The 14,916-nt window shown below is 38.7% G+C and overlaps 1 protein-coding gene across 3 annotated transcripts in view; it reads right to left on the bottom strand.

The window, feature by feature from the left end:
- pde8b (phosphodiesterase 8B) overlaps positions 1 to 14,916 on the bottom strand; it is a 112,758-nt gene that overhangs the window by 14,488 nt on the left and 83,354 nt on the right. For all 3 annotated transcript variants that reach the window (XM_089123897.1, XM_089123896.1, XM_089123898.1), the window contains exon 15: positions 12,677 to 12,734. In XM_089123897.1, the coding sequence (XP_088980023.1) occupies positions 12,677 to 12,734 (58 nt within the window). The remainder of the gene's footprint in view (positions 1 to 12,676; positions 12,735 to 14,916) is intronic.

The raw sequence follows: 14,916 nt of genomic DNA on the forward strand, positions 1-14,916 counted from the left end.
ATTGTTGTCATGACAGCGCAGCTTCTCGTTCCGTGAACCTCTGGAGTTGTGACTTTAGACTTTTTTTCGACTTTTTTAAAAACTGTTCCTGTGGTGTTGAGCAACTATAATTCCTGTTAATCCTATAATTTTATATTTTTATTTATTTAAAGTGAATTAATTGTAATGAAAAATAAATAAAATTAAATAGCTAAAGTAAATCGTAAGTGGAAGTGCATCTGTCAATTTATTGAATGTTCAAAATATTCATCTTTATTTAGAAAAAAAATACACATTGGTTGGCCTATCATGAGCATCAGCATATAGCCTATCAGCAAAACATGTTTAGGGAATAGGGCATTATTAATATATGTGCTAAGGTATGTGCTTTTTTTGAACAATTATTCATGTACAAACAGTAAGGCAATAGTAACAATTCTAGATATGGGTAAACCACTATCAGAGTCTGCTCGTGGGGTGGGGGCACCGCCGCGCCAAGCAGTGTCCCACATTGTCCCTCAGAAACATACCCCTTGTCCCCCCTTGGGCTTATTAGCAGGTGGTCACCCTACCCAAAACACAAAAAAAACAAAAGGGGTACCACTGTCGTTTTTTTTTTTTTGGTCGAATTTTTGAGTTTCAATATCTCAGCTCTGGAAGGGTCTAGAGCCTCCATTTTTGCACTCAGGTTTAAGTCGCATGGCCCTCTATCAGAATCCAGAGTTTTGAGAAGATTGGAGAAACTTCATTTTTCGCCCAAAACACAAAAAAACAAAAGGGGTACCACTGTCGTTTTTTTTTGGGGTCGAATTTTTGAGTTTCGATATCTCAGCTCTGGAAGGGTCTAGAGCCTCCATTTTTGCACTCAGGTTTAAGTCTCATGGCCCTCTATCAGAATCCAGAGTTTTGAGAAGATTGGAGAAACTTAATTTTTCGCCCAAAACACAAAAAAACAAAAGGGGTACCACTGTCGTTTTTTTTTTGGGTCGAATTTTTGAGTTTCAATATCTCAGCTCTGGAAGGGTCTAGAGCCTCCATTTTTGCACTCAGGTTTAAGTCGCATGGCCCTCTATCAGAATCCAGAGTTTTGAGAAGATTGGAGAAACTTCATTTTTCGCCCAAAACACAAAAAAACAAAAGGGGTACCACTGTCGTTTTTTTTTTTTTGGGTCGAATTTTTGAGTTTCGATATCTCAGCTCTGGAAGGGTCTAGAGCCTCCATTTTTGCACTCAGGTTTAAGTCTCATGGCCCTCTATCAGAATCCAGAGTTTTGAGAAGATTGGAGAAACTTCATTTTTCGCCCAAAACACACAAAAAACAAAACAAAAGGGGTACCACTGTCGTTTTTTTTTTGGGGTCGAATTTTTGAGTTTCGATATCTCAGCTCTGGAAGGGTCTAGAGCCTCCATTTTTGCACTCAGGTTTAAGTCGCATGGCCCTCTATCAGAATCCAGAGTTTTGAGAAGATTGGAGAAACTTCATTTTTCGCCCAAAACACAAAAAAAACAAAAGGGGTACCACTGTCGTTTTTTTTTTTGGTCGAATTTTTGAGTTTCAATATCTCAGCTCTGGAAGGGTCTAGAGCCTCCATTTTTGCACTCAGGTTTAAGTCTCATGGCCCTCTATCAGAATCCAGAGTTTTAGAAGATTTTAGAAGATTGGAGAAACTTAATTTTTCGCCCAAAACACAAAAAAACAAAAGGGGTACCACTGTCGTTTTTTTTTGGGGTCGAATTTTTGAGTTTCGATATCTCAGCTCTGGAAGGGTCTAGAGCCTCCAATTTTGCACTCAGGTTTAAGTCTCATGGCCCTCTATCAGAATCCAGAGTTTTGAGAAGATTGGAGAAACTTAATTTTTCGCCCAAAACACAAAAAAACAAAAGGGGTACCACTGTCGTTTTTTTTTTTGGGTCGAATTTTTGAGTTTCAATATCTCAGCTCTGGAAGGGTCTAGAGCCTCCATTTTTGCACTCAGGTTTAAGTCGCATGGCCCTCTATCAGAATCCAGAGTTTTGAGAAGATTGGAGAAACTTCATTTTTCGCCCAAAACACAAAAAAACAAAAGGGGTACCACTGTCGTTTTTTTTTTTGGTCGAATTTTTGAGTTTCGATATCTCAGCTCTGGAAGGGTCTAGAGCCTCCATTTTTGCACTCAGGTTTAAGTCTCATGGCCCTCTATCAGAATCCAGAGTTTTGAGAAGATTGGAGAAACTTCATTTTTCGCCCAAAACAAAAACAAAACAAAAGGGGTACCACTGTCGTTTTTTTGGGGGGTCGAATTTTTGAGTTTCGATATCTCAGCTCTGGAAGGGTCTAGAGCCTCCATTTTTGCACTCAGGTTTAAGTCTCATGGCCCTCTATCAGAATCCAGAGTTTTGAGAAGATTGGAGAAACTTCATTTTTTGCCCAAAACACAAAAAAACAAAAGGGGTACCACTGTCGTTTTTTTTTTTTTGGGTCGAATTTTTGAGTTTCGATATATCAGCTCTGGAAGGGTCTAGAGCCTCCATTTTTGCACTCAGGTTTAAGTCTCATGGCCCTCTATCAGAATCCAGAGTTTTGAGAAGATTGGAGAAACTTCATTTTTCGCCCAAAACAAAAAAAACAAAAGGGGTACCACTGTCGTTTTTTTTTTTGGGTCGAATTTTTGAGTTTCAATATCTCAGCTCTGGAAGGGTCTAGAGCCTCCATTTTTGCACTCAGGTTAAGTCTCATGGCCCTCTATCAGAATCCAGAGTTTTGAGAAGATTGGAGAAACTTCATTTTTCGCCCAAAACACAAAAAAACAAAAGGGGTACCACTGTCGTTTTTTTTTTTGGGTCGAATTTTTGAGTTTCGATATATCAGCTCTGGAAGGGTCTAGAGCCTCCATTTTTGCACTCAGGTTTAAGTCTCATGGCCCTCTATCAGAATCCAGAGTTTTGAGAAGATTGGAGAAACTTAATTTTTCGCCCAAAACACAAAAAAACAAAAGGGGTACCACTGTCGTTTTTTTTTTTGGGTCGAATTTTTGAGTTTCGATATCTCAGCTCTGGAAGGGTCTAGAGCCTCCAATTTTGCACTCAGGTTTAAGTCTCATGGCCCTCTATCAGAATCCAGAGTTTTGAGAAGATTGGAGAAACTTAATTTTTCGCCCAAAACACAAAAAAACAAAAGGGGTACCACTGTCGTTTTTTTTTTGGGTCGAATTTTTGAGTTTCAATATCTCAGCTCTGGAAGGGTCTAGAGCCTCCATTTTTGCACTCAGGTTTAAGTCTCATGGCCCTCTATCTGAATCCAGAGTTTTGAGAAGATTGGAGAAACTTATTTTTTTGCCCAAAACACAAAAAAACAAAAGGGGTACCACTGTCGTTTTTTTTTTTGGGTCGAATTTTTGAGTTTCGATATCTCAGCTATGGAAGGGTCTAGAGCCTCCATTTTTGCACTCAGGTTTAAGTCTCATGGCCCTCTATCAGAATCCAGAGTTTTGAGAAGATTGGAGAAACTTCATTTTTCGCCCAAAAAACAAAAAAAACAAAAGGGGTACCACTGTCGTTTTTTTGGGGGGGTCGAATTTTTGAGTTTCAATATCTCAGCTCTGAAAGGGTCTAGAGCCTCCATATTTGCACTCAGGTTTAAGTCGCATGGCCCTCTATCAGAATCCAGAGTTTTGAGAAGATTGGAGAAAGTTCGTTTTTCGCCCAAAACACAAAAAAACAAAAGGGGTACCACTGTCGTTTTTTTTTGGGTCGAATTTTTGAGTTTCGATATCTCAGCTCTGGAAGGGTCTAGAGCCTCCATTTTTGCACTCAGGTTTAAGTCTCATGGCCCTCTATCAGAATCCAGAGTTTTGAGAAGATTGGAGAAACTTAATTTTTCGCCCAAAACACAAAAAAACAAAAGGGGTACCACTGTCGGGTTTTTTTTGGGTCGAATTTTTGAGTTTCGATATCTCAGCTCTGGAAGGGTATAGAGCCTCCATTTTTGCACTCAGGTTTAAGTCTCATGGCCCTCTATCAGAATCCAGAGTTTTGAGAAGATTGGAGAAACTTAATTTTTCGCCCAAAACACAAAAAAAAACAAAAGGGGTACCACTGTCGTTTTTTTTTTGGGTTGAATTTTTGAGTTTCGATATCTCAGCTCTGGAAGGGTCTAGAGCCTCCATTTTTGCCCTCAGGTTTAAGTCTCATGGCCCTCTATCAGAATCCAGAGTTTTGAGAAGATTGGAGAAACTTCATTTTTCGCCCAAAACAAAAAAACAAAACAAAAGGGGTACCACTGTCGTTTTTTTTTTGGGTCGAATTTTTGAGTTTCAATATCTCAGCTCTGGAAGGGTCTAGAGCCTCCATATTTGCACTCAGGTTTAAGTCGCATGGCCCTCTATCAGAATCCAGAGTTTTGAGAAGATTGGAGAAAGTTCATTTTTCGCCCAAAACACAAAAAAACAAAAGGGGTACCACTGTCTTTTTTTTTTTTGGGTCGAATTTTTGAGTTTCGATATCTCAGCTCTGGAAGGGTCTAGAGCCTCCATTTTTGCACTCAGGTTTAAGTCTCATGGCCCTCTATCAGAATCCAGAGTTTTGAGAAGATTGGAGAAACTTCATTTTTCGCCCGAAACACAAAAAAACAAAAGGGGTACCACTGTCGTTTTTTTTTTGGGTCGAATTTTTGAGTTTCGATATCTCAGCTCTGGAAGGGTCTAGAGCCTCCATTTTTGCACTCAGGTTTAAGTCTCATGGCCCTCTATCAGAATCCAGAGTTTTGAGAAGATTGGAGAAACTTCATTTTTCGCCCAAAACACAAAAAAACAAAAGGGGTACCACTGTCGTTTTTTTTTTTGGTCGAATTTTTGAGTTTCGATATCTCAGCTCTGGAAGGGTCTAGAGCCTCCATTTTTGCACTCAGGTTTAAGTCTCATGGCCCTCTATCAGATTCCAGAGTTTTGAGAATATTGGAGAAACTTCATTTTTCGCCCAAAACACAAAAAAACAAAAGGGGTACCATTGTCTTTTTTTTTTTTGGGTTGAATTTTTGAGTTTCGATATCTCAGCTCTGGAAGGGTCTAGAGCCTCCATTTTTGCACTCAGGTTTAAGTCTCATGGCCCTCTATCAGAATCCAGAGTTTTGAGAAGATTGGAGAAAGTTCGTTTTTCGCCCAAAACACAAAAAAACAAAAGGGGTACCACTGTCGTTTTTTTTTGGGTCGAATTTTTGAGTTTCGATATCTCAGCTCTGGAAGGGTCTAGAGCCTCCATTTTTGCACTCAGGTTTAAGTCTCATGGCCCTCTATCAGAATCCAGAGTTTTGAGAAGATTGGAGAAACTTAATTTTTCGCCCAAAACACAAAAAAACAAAAGGGGTACCACTGTCGGGTTTTTTTTGGGTCGAATTTTTGAGTTTCGATATCTCAGCTCTGGAAGGGTATAGAGCCTCCATTTTTGCACTCAGGTTTAAGTCTCATGGCCCTCTATCAGAATCCAGAGTTTTGAGAAGATTGGAGAAACTTAATTTTTCGCCCAAAACACAAAAAAACAAAAGGGGTACCACTGTCGTTTTTTTTTGGGTCGAATTTTTGAGTTTCGATATCTCAGCTCTGGAAGGGTCTAGAGCCTCCAATTTTGCACTCAGGTTTAAGTCTCATGACCCTCTATCAGAATCCAGAGTTTTGAGAAGATTGGAGAAACTTCATTTTTCGCCCAAAACAAAAAAACAAAACAAAAGGGGTACCACTGTCGGTTTTTTTTTGGGTCGAATTTTTGAGTTTCAATATCTCAGCTCTGGAAGGGTCTAGAGCCTCCATATTTGCACTCAGGTTTAAGTCGCATGGCCCTCTATCAGAATCCAGAGTTTTGAGAAGATTGGAGAAAGTTCATTTTTCGCCCAAAACACAAAAAAACAAAAGGGGTACCACTGTCGTTTTTTTTTTGGGTCGAATTTTTGAGTTTCGATATCTCAGCTCTGGAAGGGTCTAGAGCCTCCATTTTTGCACTCAGGTTTAAGTCTCATGGCCCTCTATCAGAATCCAGAGTTTTGAGAAGATTGGAGAAACTTCATTTTTCGCCCAAAACACAAAAAAACAAAAGGGGTACCACTGTCGTTTTTTTTTTTGGGTTGAATTTTTGAGTTTCAATATCTCAGCTCTGGAAGGGTCTAGACCCTCCATTTTTGCACTCAGGTTTAAGTCTCATGGCCCTCTATCAGAATCCAGAGTTTTGAGAAGATTGGAGAAACTTCATTTTTCGCCCAAAACACAAAAAAACAAAAGGGGTACCACTGTCGTTTTTTTTTTTGGTCGAATTTTTGAGTTTCGATATCTCAGCTCTGGAAGGGTCTAGAGCCTCCATTTTTGCACTCAGGTTTAAGTCTCATGGCCCTCTATCAGATTCCAGAGTTTTGAGAAGATTGGAGAAACTTCATTTTTCGCCCAAAACACAAAAAAACAAAAGGGGTACCATTGTCTTTTTTTTTTTTGGGTTGAATTTTTGAGTTTCGATATCTCAGCTCTGGAAGGGTCTAGAGCCTCCATTTTTGCACTCAGGTTTAAGTCTCATGGCCCTCTATCAGAATCCAGAGTTTTGAGAAGATTGGAGAAACTTCATTTTTCGCCCAAAACACAAAAAAACAAAAGGGGTACCACTGTCGGTTTTTTTTTTTGGTCGAATTTTTGAGTTTCGATATCTCAGCTCTGGAAGGGTCTAGAGCCTCCATTTTTGCACTCAGGTTTAAGTCTCATGGCCCTCTATCAGAATCCAGAGTTTTGAGAAGATTGGAGAAACTTCATTTTTCGCCCAAAACAAAAACAAAACAAAAGGGGTACCACTGTCGTTTTATTTTGGGTCGAATTTTTGAGTTTCGATATCTCAGCTCTGGAAGGGTCTAGAGCCTCCATTTTTGCACTCAGGTTTAAGTCGCATGGCCCTCTATCAGAATCCAGAGTTTTGAGAAGATTGGAGAAACTTAATTTTTCGCCCAAAACACAAAAAAACAAAAGGGGTACCACTGTCGTTTTTTTTTTTTTTGGGTCGAATTTTTGAGTTTCGATATCTCAGCTCTGGAAGGGTCTAGAGCCTCCATTTTTGCACTCAGGTTTAAGTCTCATGGCCATCTATCAGAATCCAGAGTTTTGAGAAGATTGGAGAAACTTCATTTTTCGCCCAAAACAAAAACAAAACAAAAGGGGTACCACTGTCGTTTTTTTTTGGGTCGAATTTTTGAGTTTCAATATCTCAGCTCTGGAAGGGTCTAGAGCCTCCATTTTTGCACTCAGGTTTAAGTCGCACGGCCCTCTATCAGAATCCAGAGTTTTGAGAAGATTGGAGAAACTTCATTTTTCGCCCAAAACACAAAAAAACAAAAGGGGTACCACTGTCGTTTTATTTTGGGTCGAATTTTTGAGTTTCGATATCTCAGCTCTGGAAGGGTCTAGAGCCTCCATTTTTGCACTCAGGTTTAAGTCTCATGGCCCTCTATCAGAATCCAGAGTTTTGAGAAGATTGGAGAAACTTTATTTTTCGCCCAAAACACAAAAAAACAAAAGGGGTACCACTGTCGTTTTTTTTTTTGGTCGAATTTTTGAGTTTCGATATCTCAGCTCTGGAAGGGTCTAGAGCCTCCATTTTTGCACTCAGGTTTAATTCGCACGGCCCTCTATCAGATTCCAGAGTTTTGAGAAGATTGGAGAAACTTCATTTTTCGCCCGAAACACAAAAAAACAAAAGGGGTACCACTGTCGTTTTTTTTTTTGGGTCGAATTTTTGAGTTTCGATATCTCAGCTCTGGAAGGGTCTAGAGCCTCCATTTTTGCACTCAGGTTTAAGTCTCATGGCCCTCTATCAGATTCCAGAGTTTTGAGAAGATTGGAGAAACTTCATTTTTCGCCCAAAACACAAAAAAACAAAAGGGGTACCATTGTCTTTTTTTTTTTTTGGGTTGAATTTTTGAGTTTCGATATCTCAGCTCTGGAAGGGTCTAGAGCCTCCATTTTTTCACTCAGGTTTAAGTCTCATGGCCCTCTATCAGAATCCAGAGTTTTGAGAAGATTGGAGAAAGTTCGTTTTTCGCCCAAAACACAAAAAAACAAAAGGGGTACCACTGTCGTTTTTTTTTGGGTCGAATTTTTGAGTTTCGATATCTCAGCTCTGGAAGGGTCTAGAGCCTCCATTTTTGCACTCAGGTTTAAGTCTCATGGCCCTCTATCAGAATCCAGAGTTTTGAGAAGATTGGAGAAACTTAATTTTTCGCCCAAAACACAAAAAAACAAAAGGGGTACCACTGTCGGGTTTTTTTTGGGTCGAATTTTTGAGTTTCGATATCTCAGCTCTGGAAGGGTATAGAGCCTCCATTTTTGCACTCAGGTTTAAGTCTCATGGCCCTCTATCAGAATCCAGAGTTTTGAGAAGATTGGAGAAACTTAATTTTTCGCCCAAAACACAAAAAAACAAAAGGGGTACCACTGTCGTTTTTTTTTGGGTCGAATTTTTGAGTTTCGATATCTCAGCTCTGGAAGGGTCTAGAGCCTCCAATTTTGCACTCAGGTTTAAGTCTCATGGCCCTCTATCAGAATCCAGAGTTTTGAGAAGATTGGAGAAACTTCATTTTTCGCCCAAAACAAAAAAACAAAACAAAAGGGGTACCACTGTCGGTTTTTTTTTGGGTCGAATTTTTGAGTTTCAATATCTCAGCTCTGGAAGGGTCTAGAGCCTCCATATTTGCACTCAGGTTTAAGTCGCATGGCCCTCTATCAGAATCCAGAGTTTTGAGAAGATTGGAGAAAGTTCATTTTTCGCCCAAAACACAAAAAAACAAAAGGGGTACCACTGTCGTTTTTTTTTTTTGGGTCGAATTTTTGAGTTTCGATATCTCAGCTCTGGAAGGGTCTAGAGCCTCCATTTTTGCACTCAGGTTTAAGTCTCATGGCCCTCTATCAGAATCCAGAGTTTTGAGAAGATTGGAGAAACTTCATTTTTCGCCCGAAACACAAAAAAACAAAAGGGGTACCACTGTCGTTTTTTTTTTGGGTCGAATTTTTGAGTTTCGATATCTCAGCTCTGGAAGGGTCTAGAGCCTCCATTTTTGCACTCAGGTTTAAGTCTCATGGCCCTCTATCAGAATCCAGAGTTTTGAGAAGATTGGAGAAACTTCATTTTTCGCCCAAAACACAAAAAAACAAAAGGGGTACCACTGTCGTTTTTTTTTTTGGGTTGAATTTTTGAGTTTCAATATCTCAGCTCTGGAAGGGTCTAGACCCTCCATTTTTGCACTCAGGTTTAAGTCTCATGGCCCTCTATCAGAATCCAGAGTTTTGAGAAGATTGGAGAAACTTCATTTTTCGCCCAAAACACAAAAAAACAAAAGGGGTACCACTGTCGTTTTTTTTTTGGTCGAATTTTTGAGTTTCGATATCTCAGCTCTGGAAGGGTCTAGAGCCTCCATTTTTGCACTCAGGTTTAAGTCTCATGGCCCTCTATCAGATTCCAGAGTTTTGAGAAGATTGGAGAAACTTCATTTTTCGCCCAAAACACAAAAAAACAAAAGGGGTACCATTGTCTTTTTTTTTTTTGGGTTGAATTTTTGAGTTTCGATATCTCAGCTCTGGAAGGGTCTAGAGCCTCCATTTTTGCACTCAGGTTTAAGTCTCATGGCCCTCTATCAGAATCCAGAGTTTTGAGAAGATTGGAGAAACTTCATTTTTCGCCCAAAACACAAAAAAACAAAAGGGGTACCACTGTCGGGTTTTTTTTTTGGTCGAATTTTTGAGTTTCGATATCTCAGCTCTGGAAGGGTCTAGAGCCTCCATTTTTGCACTCAGGTTTAAGTCTCATGGCCCTCTATCAGAATCCAGAGTTTTGAGAAGATTGGAGAAACTTCATTTTTCGCCCAAAACAAAAACAAAACAAAAGGGGTACCACTGTCGTTTTTTTTTGGGTCGAATTTTTGAGTTTCAATATCTCAGCTCTGGAAGGGTCTAGAGCCTCCATTTTTGCACTCAGGTTTAAGTCGCACGGCCCTCTATCAGAATCCAGAGTTTTGAGAAGATTGGAGAAACTTCATTTTTCGCCCAAAACACAAAAAAACAAAAGGGGTACCACTGTCGTTTTATTTTGGGTCGAATTTTTGAGTTTCGATATCTCAGCTCTGGAAGGGTCTAGAGCCTCCATTTTTGCACTCAGGTTTAAGTCGCATGGCCCTCTATCAGAATCCAGAGTTTTGAGAAGATTGGAGAAACTTAATTTTTCGCCCAAAACACAAAAAAACAAAAGGGGTACCACTGTCGTTTTTTTTTTTTTGGGTCGAATTTTTGAGTTTCGATATCTCAGCTCTGGAAGGGTCTAGAGCCTCCATTTTTGCACTCAGGTTTAAGTCTCATGGCCATCTATCAGAATCCAGAGTTTTGAGAAGATTGGAGAAACTTCATTTTTCGCCCAAAACAAAAACAAAACAAAAGGGGTACCACTGTCGTTTTTTTTTGGGTCGAATTTTTGAGTTTCAATATCTCAGCTCTGGAAGGGTCTAGAGCCTCCATTTTTGCACTCAGGTTTAAGTCGCACGGCCCTCTATCAGAATCCAGAGTTTTGAGAAGATTGGAGAAACTTCATTTTTCGCCCAAAACACAAAAAAACAAAAGGGGTACCACTGTCGTTTTATTTTGGGTCGAATTTTTGAGTTTCGATATCTCAGCTCTGGAAGGGTCTAGAGCCTCCATTTTTGCACTCAGGTTTAAGTCTCATGGCCCTCTATCAGAATCCAGAGTTTTGAGAAGATTGGAGAAACTTTATTTTTCGCCCAAAACACAAAAAAACAAAAGGGGTACCACTGTCGTTTTTTTTTTTGGTCGAATTTTTGAGTTTCGATATCTCAGCTCTGGAAGGGTCTAGAGCCTCCATTTTTGCACTCAGGTTTAATTCGCACGGCCCTCTATCAGATTCCAGAGTTTTGAGAAGATTGGAGAAACTTCATTTTTCGCCGAAACACAAAAAAACAAAAGGGGTACCACTGTCGTTTTTTTTTGGGTCGAATTTTTGAGTTTCGATATCTCAGCTCTGGAAGGGTCTAGAGCCTCCATTTTTGCACTCAGGTTTAAGTCTCATGGCCCTCTATCAGAATCCAGAGTTTTGAGAAGATTGGAGAAACTTAATTTTTCGCCCAAAACACAAAAATACAAAAGGGGTACCACTGTCGTTTTTTCTTTGGGTCGAATTTTTGAGTTTCGATATCTCAGCTCTGGAAGGGTCTAGAGCCTCCATTTTTGCACTCAGGTTTAAGTCTCATGGCCCTCTATCAGAATCCAGAGTTTTGAGAAGATTGGAGAAACTTCATTTTTCGCCCAAAACACAAAAAAACAAAAGGGGTACCACTGTCGTTTTTTTTTTTTGGGTTGAATTTTTGAGTTTCGATATCTCAGCTCTGGAAGGGTCTAGAGCCTCCATTTTTGCACTCAGGTTTAAGTCGCACGGCCCTCTATCAGAATCCAGAGTTTTGAGAAGATTGGAGAAACTTCATTTTTCGCCCAAAACACAAAAAAACAAAAGGGGTACCACTGTCGTTTTTTTTTTGGGTCGAATTTTTGAGTTTTGATATCTCAGCGGTCTAGAGCCTCCATTTTTGCACTCAGGTTTAAGTCTCATGGCCCTCTATCAGAATCCAGAGTTTTGAGAAGATTGGAGAAACTTAATTTTTCGCCCAAAACACAAAAAAACAAAAGGGGTACCACTGTCGGGTTTTTTTTGGGTCGAATTTTTGAGTTTCGATATCTCAGCTCTGGAAGGGTATAGAGCCTCCATTTTTGCACTCAGGTTTAAGTCTCATGGCCCTCTATCAGAATCCAGAGTTTTGAGAAGATTGGAGAAACTTAATTTTTCGCCCAAAACACAAAAAAACAAAAGGGGTACCACTGTCGTTTTTTTTTGGGTCGAATTTTTGAGTTTCGATATCTCAGCTCTGGAAGGGTCTAGAGCCTCCATTTTTGCACTCAGGTTTAAGTCTCATGGCCCTCTATCAGAATCCAGAGTTTTGAGAAGATTGGAGAAGCTTCATTTTTCGCCCAAAACACAAAAAAACAAAAGTATATATATAAAAAAATAATAATTTAATATTATTTTAATACTTAATCAAAAAAATTTGGACAGATTAAAAAAAAAAGAAGAGCAGAAAACACTCAAGATGGGTTTGGTGCACACAGGGATAAAAAAAAGTACCCCATGTGTAAAATATATTTTCTGTCGAATTTTCTGCCAGAGGTCCTGCACATCTTGTTCTGATACATGGCATCATGGATTCTTTCAAATACCAACAGATCTGATCTAAAAAAATCTAAACCAGACAACCTTAGCTAGAAATCTTAAAACGGGCCATGTTTGGATCTTCCAACAAGACAGTGATCAAAAAACAAACATCAAAACAAAAATGGGTCACTGAGCTCAAAACCACGCATCTGGATGAACAAGTGTCATTTCAATAAAGAATTACATTCCAACCTAAATTCGAGGTTGTGACAAAATGGAGTCTGATAAAAGTTTAATTGGATTTAATTACTTTACCACACTGAAAAGACCGAACACGCAGAAACTTATCGAAAACTGTCGTTGGGTTTGGCCTTACAATCCAAGAAGGTAAATAGGATTAATTCGGCCTTTAATAACAGATTATTCAAAGCTAGTTTACAACATGCAACTTTTCATCCAACCTACTATAATAATAATTTTCAGGGCTAGAACTTACTTTGTAATGCACTTTTGGAGAAGACGTACTCGTTCCCAGAGAGCCTTCTGAGTCCATCCTGAATTGAAGAAAAATACACATTAATATATCCGACTGAAATAAAAGAGAAAAAGACTTGAGGAAGCCAAAATATCGTTTCCAGCCAACATAATCATAACAACACACTTAAGCACAGCATTACCACGCAACCCATAACTCACTGGCGCTTGCACACTCTCATGAGAAAAGCCATTTATCAGGCCTGGAGGATATTAAACACGCAGAAAACAGATCCAGATTCAAATAGACTCATCCAGCACTTAAAACAAACTCTATCTGAGATGTTGCAGGCGTAGGATAATAGAACTGTACATGCATAAATATGACACACACACATCCCGTCTGTAATGATCACAGGCTTCCAGCTGCACTTTCTCAACCTGGATATTTCACTGTGTAATTGACCTCTGACCTCTCTCTTAAAAGGTCACCCACCAAAAATGTCATTTAAACTCTTGGGATTTGTGCATCGCATCCGTTTGACCTTCATGTAACAGAAAAAAAAGAGGCAATTATAAAAGGAAGCGACCTAAATCTGGCTTGTAGTTATTTAGCAATTTTAGGATTCAGAGCTACACTACCGTTTCAAAGCTTAGGGTCAGTAAGATATTTAAATGTTTTTCAAAAAGCCTCTTTAATCAAAATATTCAGCTATAGACATAAATACACTAATGAAAAAACATATTTTCCGTTAATTCCTTCAATGAGGAGTTTTGTTTTATAATTTTTTCGTCCCAAGCGAACGATCCACTTGTGTTCCGCCGCTACAATTTGAACTAAAATTACAGTAGGCCTGATATTTGTGACTTTACAGTTTTTTTTTTTTAAATCACTTACACACAATTTCTGAAACTATAGCTCCATTTCTCAGAACTCTAAACACCAAAACACAAAATACACACACAAGATGTTTTGCAAAATCAAACTATTTTAACTCTTCTAAAACATGTTTTTTTTGGCATAGTAACTACAAACAAACCATTAAATGATTAGCCACATACACACCCAACTAAAATAAAATGTAAAACACTACTATATTGTGTCTTTTGCTTGTTCATTGTGCAGTGGAGTGGACAGGAGTTTGTCACACATACATGTATGAGCATAAATAAACTGTATACAGTCTGTATGCACCATTGATAAACTGAACTGAACTGAATCAACACTGAACTGTCTCGATCTGAATAATGACACTATAAACATACTAATGAATAATGGTGTATTGGAGCTGCTTTACAGCAGAATTTGAACTTGTTTCTATTATGAAGGTGCTTTGAAACTGTATTGTGTAAAGCGCTATAGAAATAACAGTGACTTGACTTGTTGCATATTCAGTATATATGTATTATTTACAAAATAAAAGGGGAAAATAATTTCTTTATTTCTGAAAATAAAATGAGTTTTGATTTCTAAGTATTCCATTTATGTAAAAGTGTTTTTACACGAGCGTTTGATGTAGGTAATGGGAAATAAATGTGTCATTTCAATGAAACGTGAGCTGTTAGTTTTGAATGATGTGTCTAATGTAGAGAACTGTGTTTTGTTTTACAAATGCAAACTGAGTGTGTGAAGCATAATAATGTGCTTGCAGTTTTGCAGACTTGGTCTGAGGATTAGATATATGAGTGAATGGTTTCACTGAGTGAGCCTCAAGTACCACTTTTAGTGTCTAAGCATTTTTAAAAAACTGTAAAGCAATATTGTAAAGTGATATAAATAAACATGACGTGACTTGATTGGATAGTGCTGAGTTGCAGAGCTGGTTCAAACACATCTACATCGCTATGATCAGATGCTTTCTTTACTGCTGCTGTTATTTTTTTTGTATGTTTATTTTGTTATTGAGAGGAAAGTGCGCAGCACTTACAAATTCAGTTAAACGGCACTCTCATTGGTGTGTACGGCAATGTTCATTAGCAGTATACCACAGCAAAGGTATTTAAAACTTCCTTTTACCTATGAGCAAATGCCATAAAAACACTTTAGATCTGTTTTCTAGCTTCTCTCAAGAAGAGGCCATGATTTATTACATGCACAATTAGGGTGACTCCCATTTCATTTAAAAGTCTCTATACCTTCTGTGTCTCTTCACTCCTGTTTCATCCTGTTATTCTCTTCCTTTCTGTTCATGTCTTCTTTCAATTTATCCTCTTATACTTTCCACTACACCACTTTACCAGTCTCTGCTCCCTCTCATTTTC

This window comes from Pimephales promelas, chromosome 19 (genome assembly GCF_988280905.1).
Source record: "Pimephales promelas chromosome 19, fPimPro1.hap1.1, whole genome shotgun sequence".
NCBI classification, from domain to species: domain Eukaryota; kingdom Metazoa; phylum Chordata; class Actinopteri; order Cypriniformes; family Leuciscidae; genus Pimephales; species Pimephales promelas.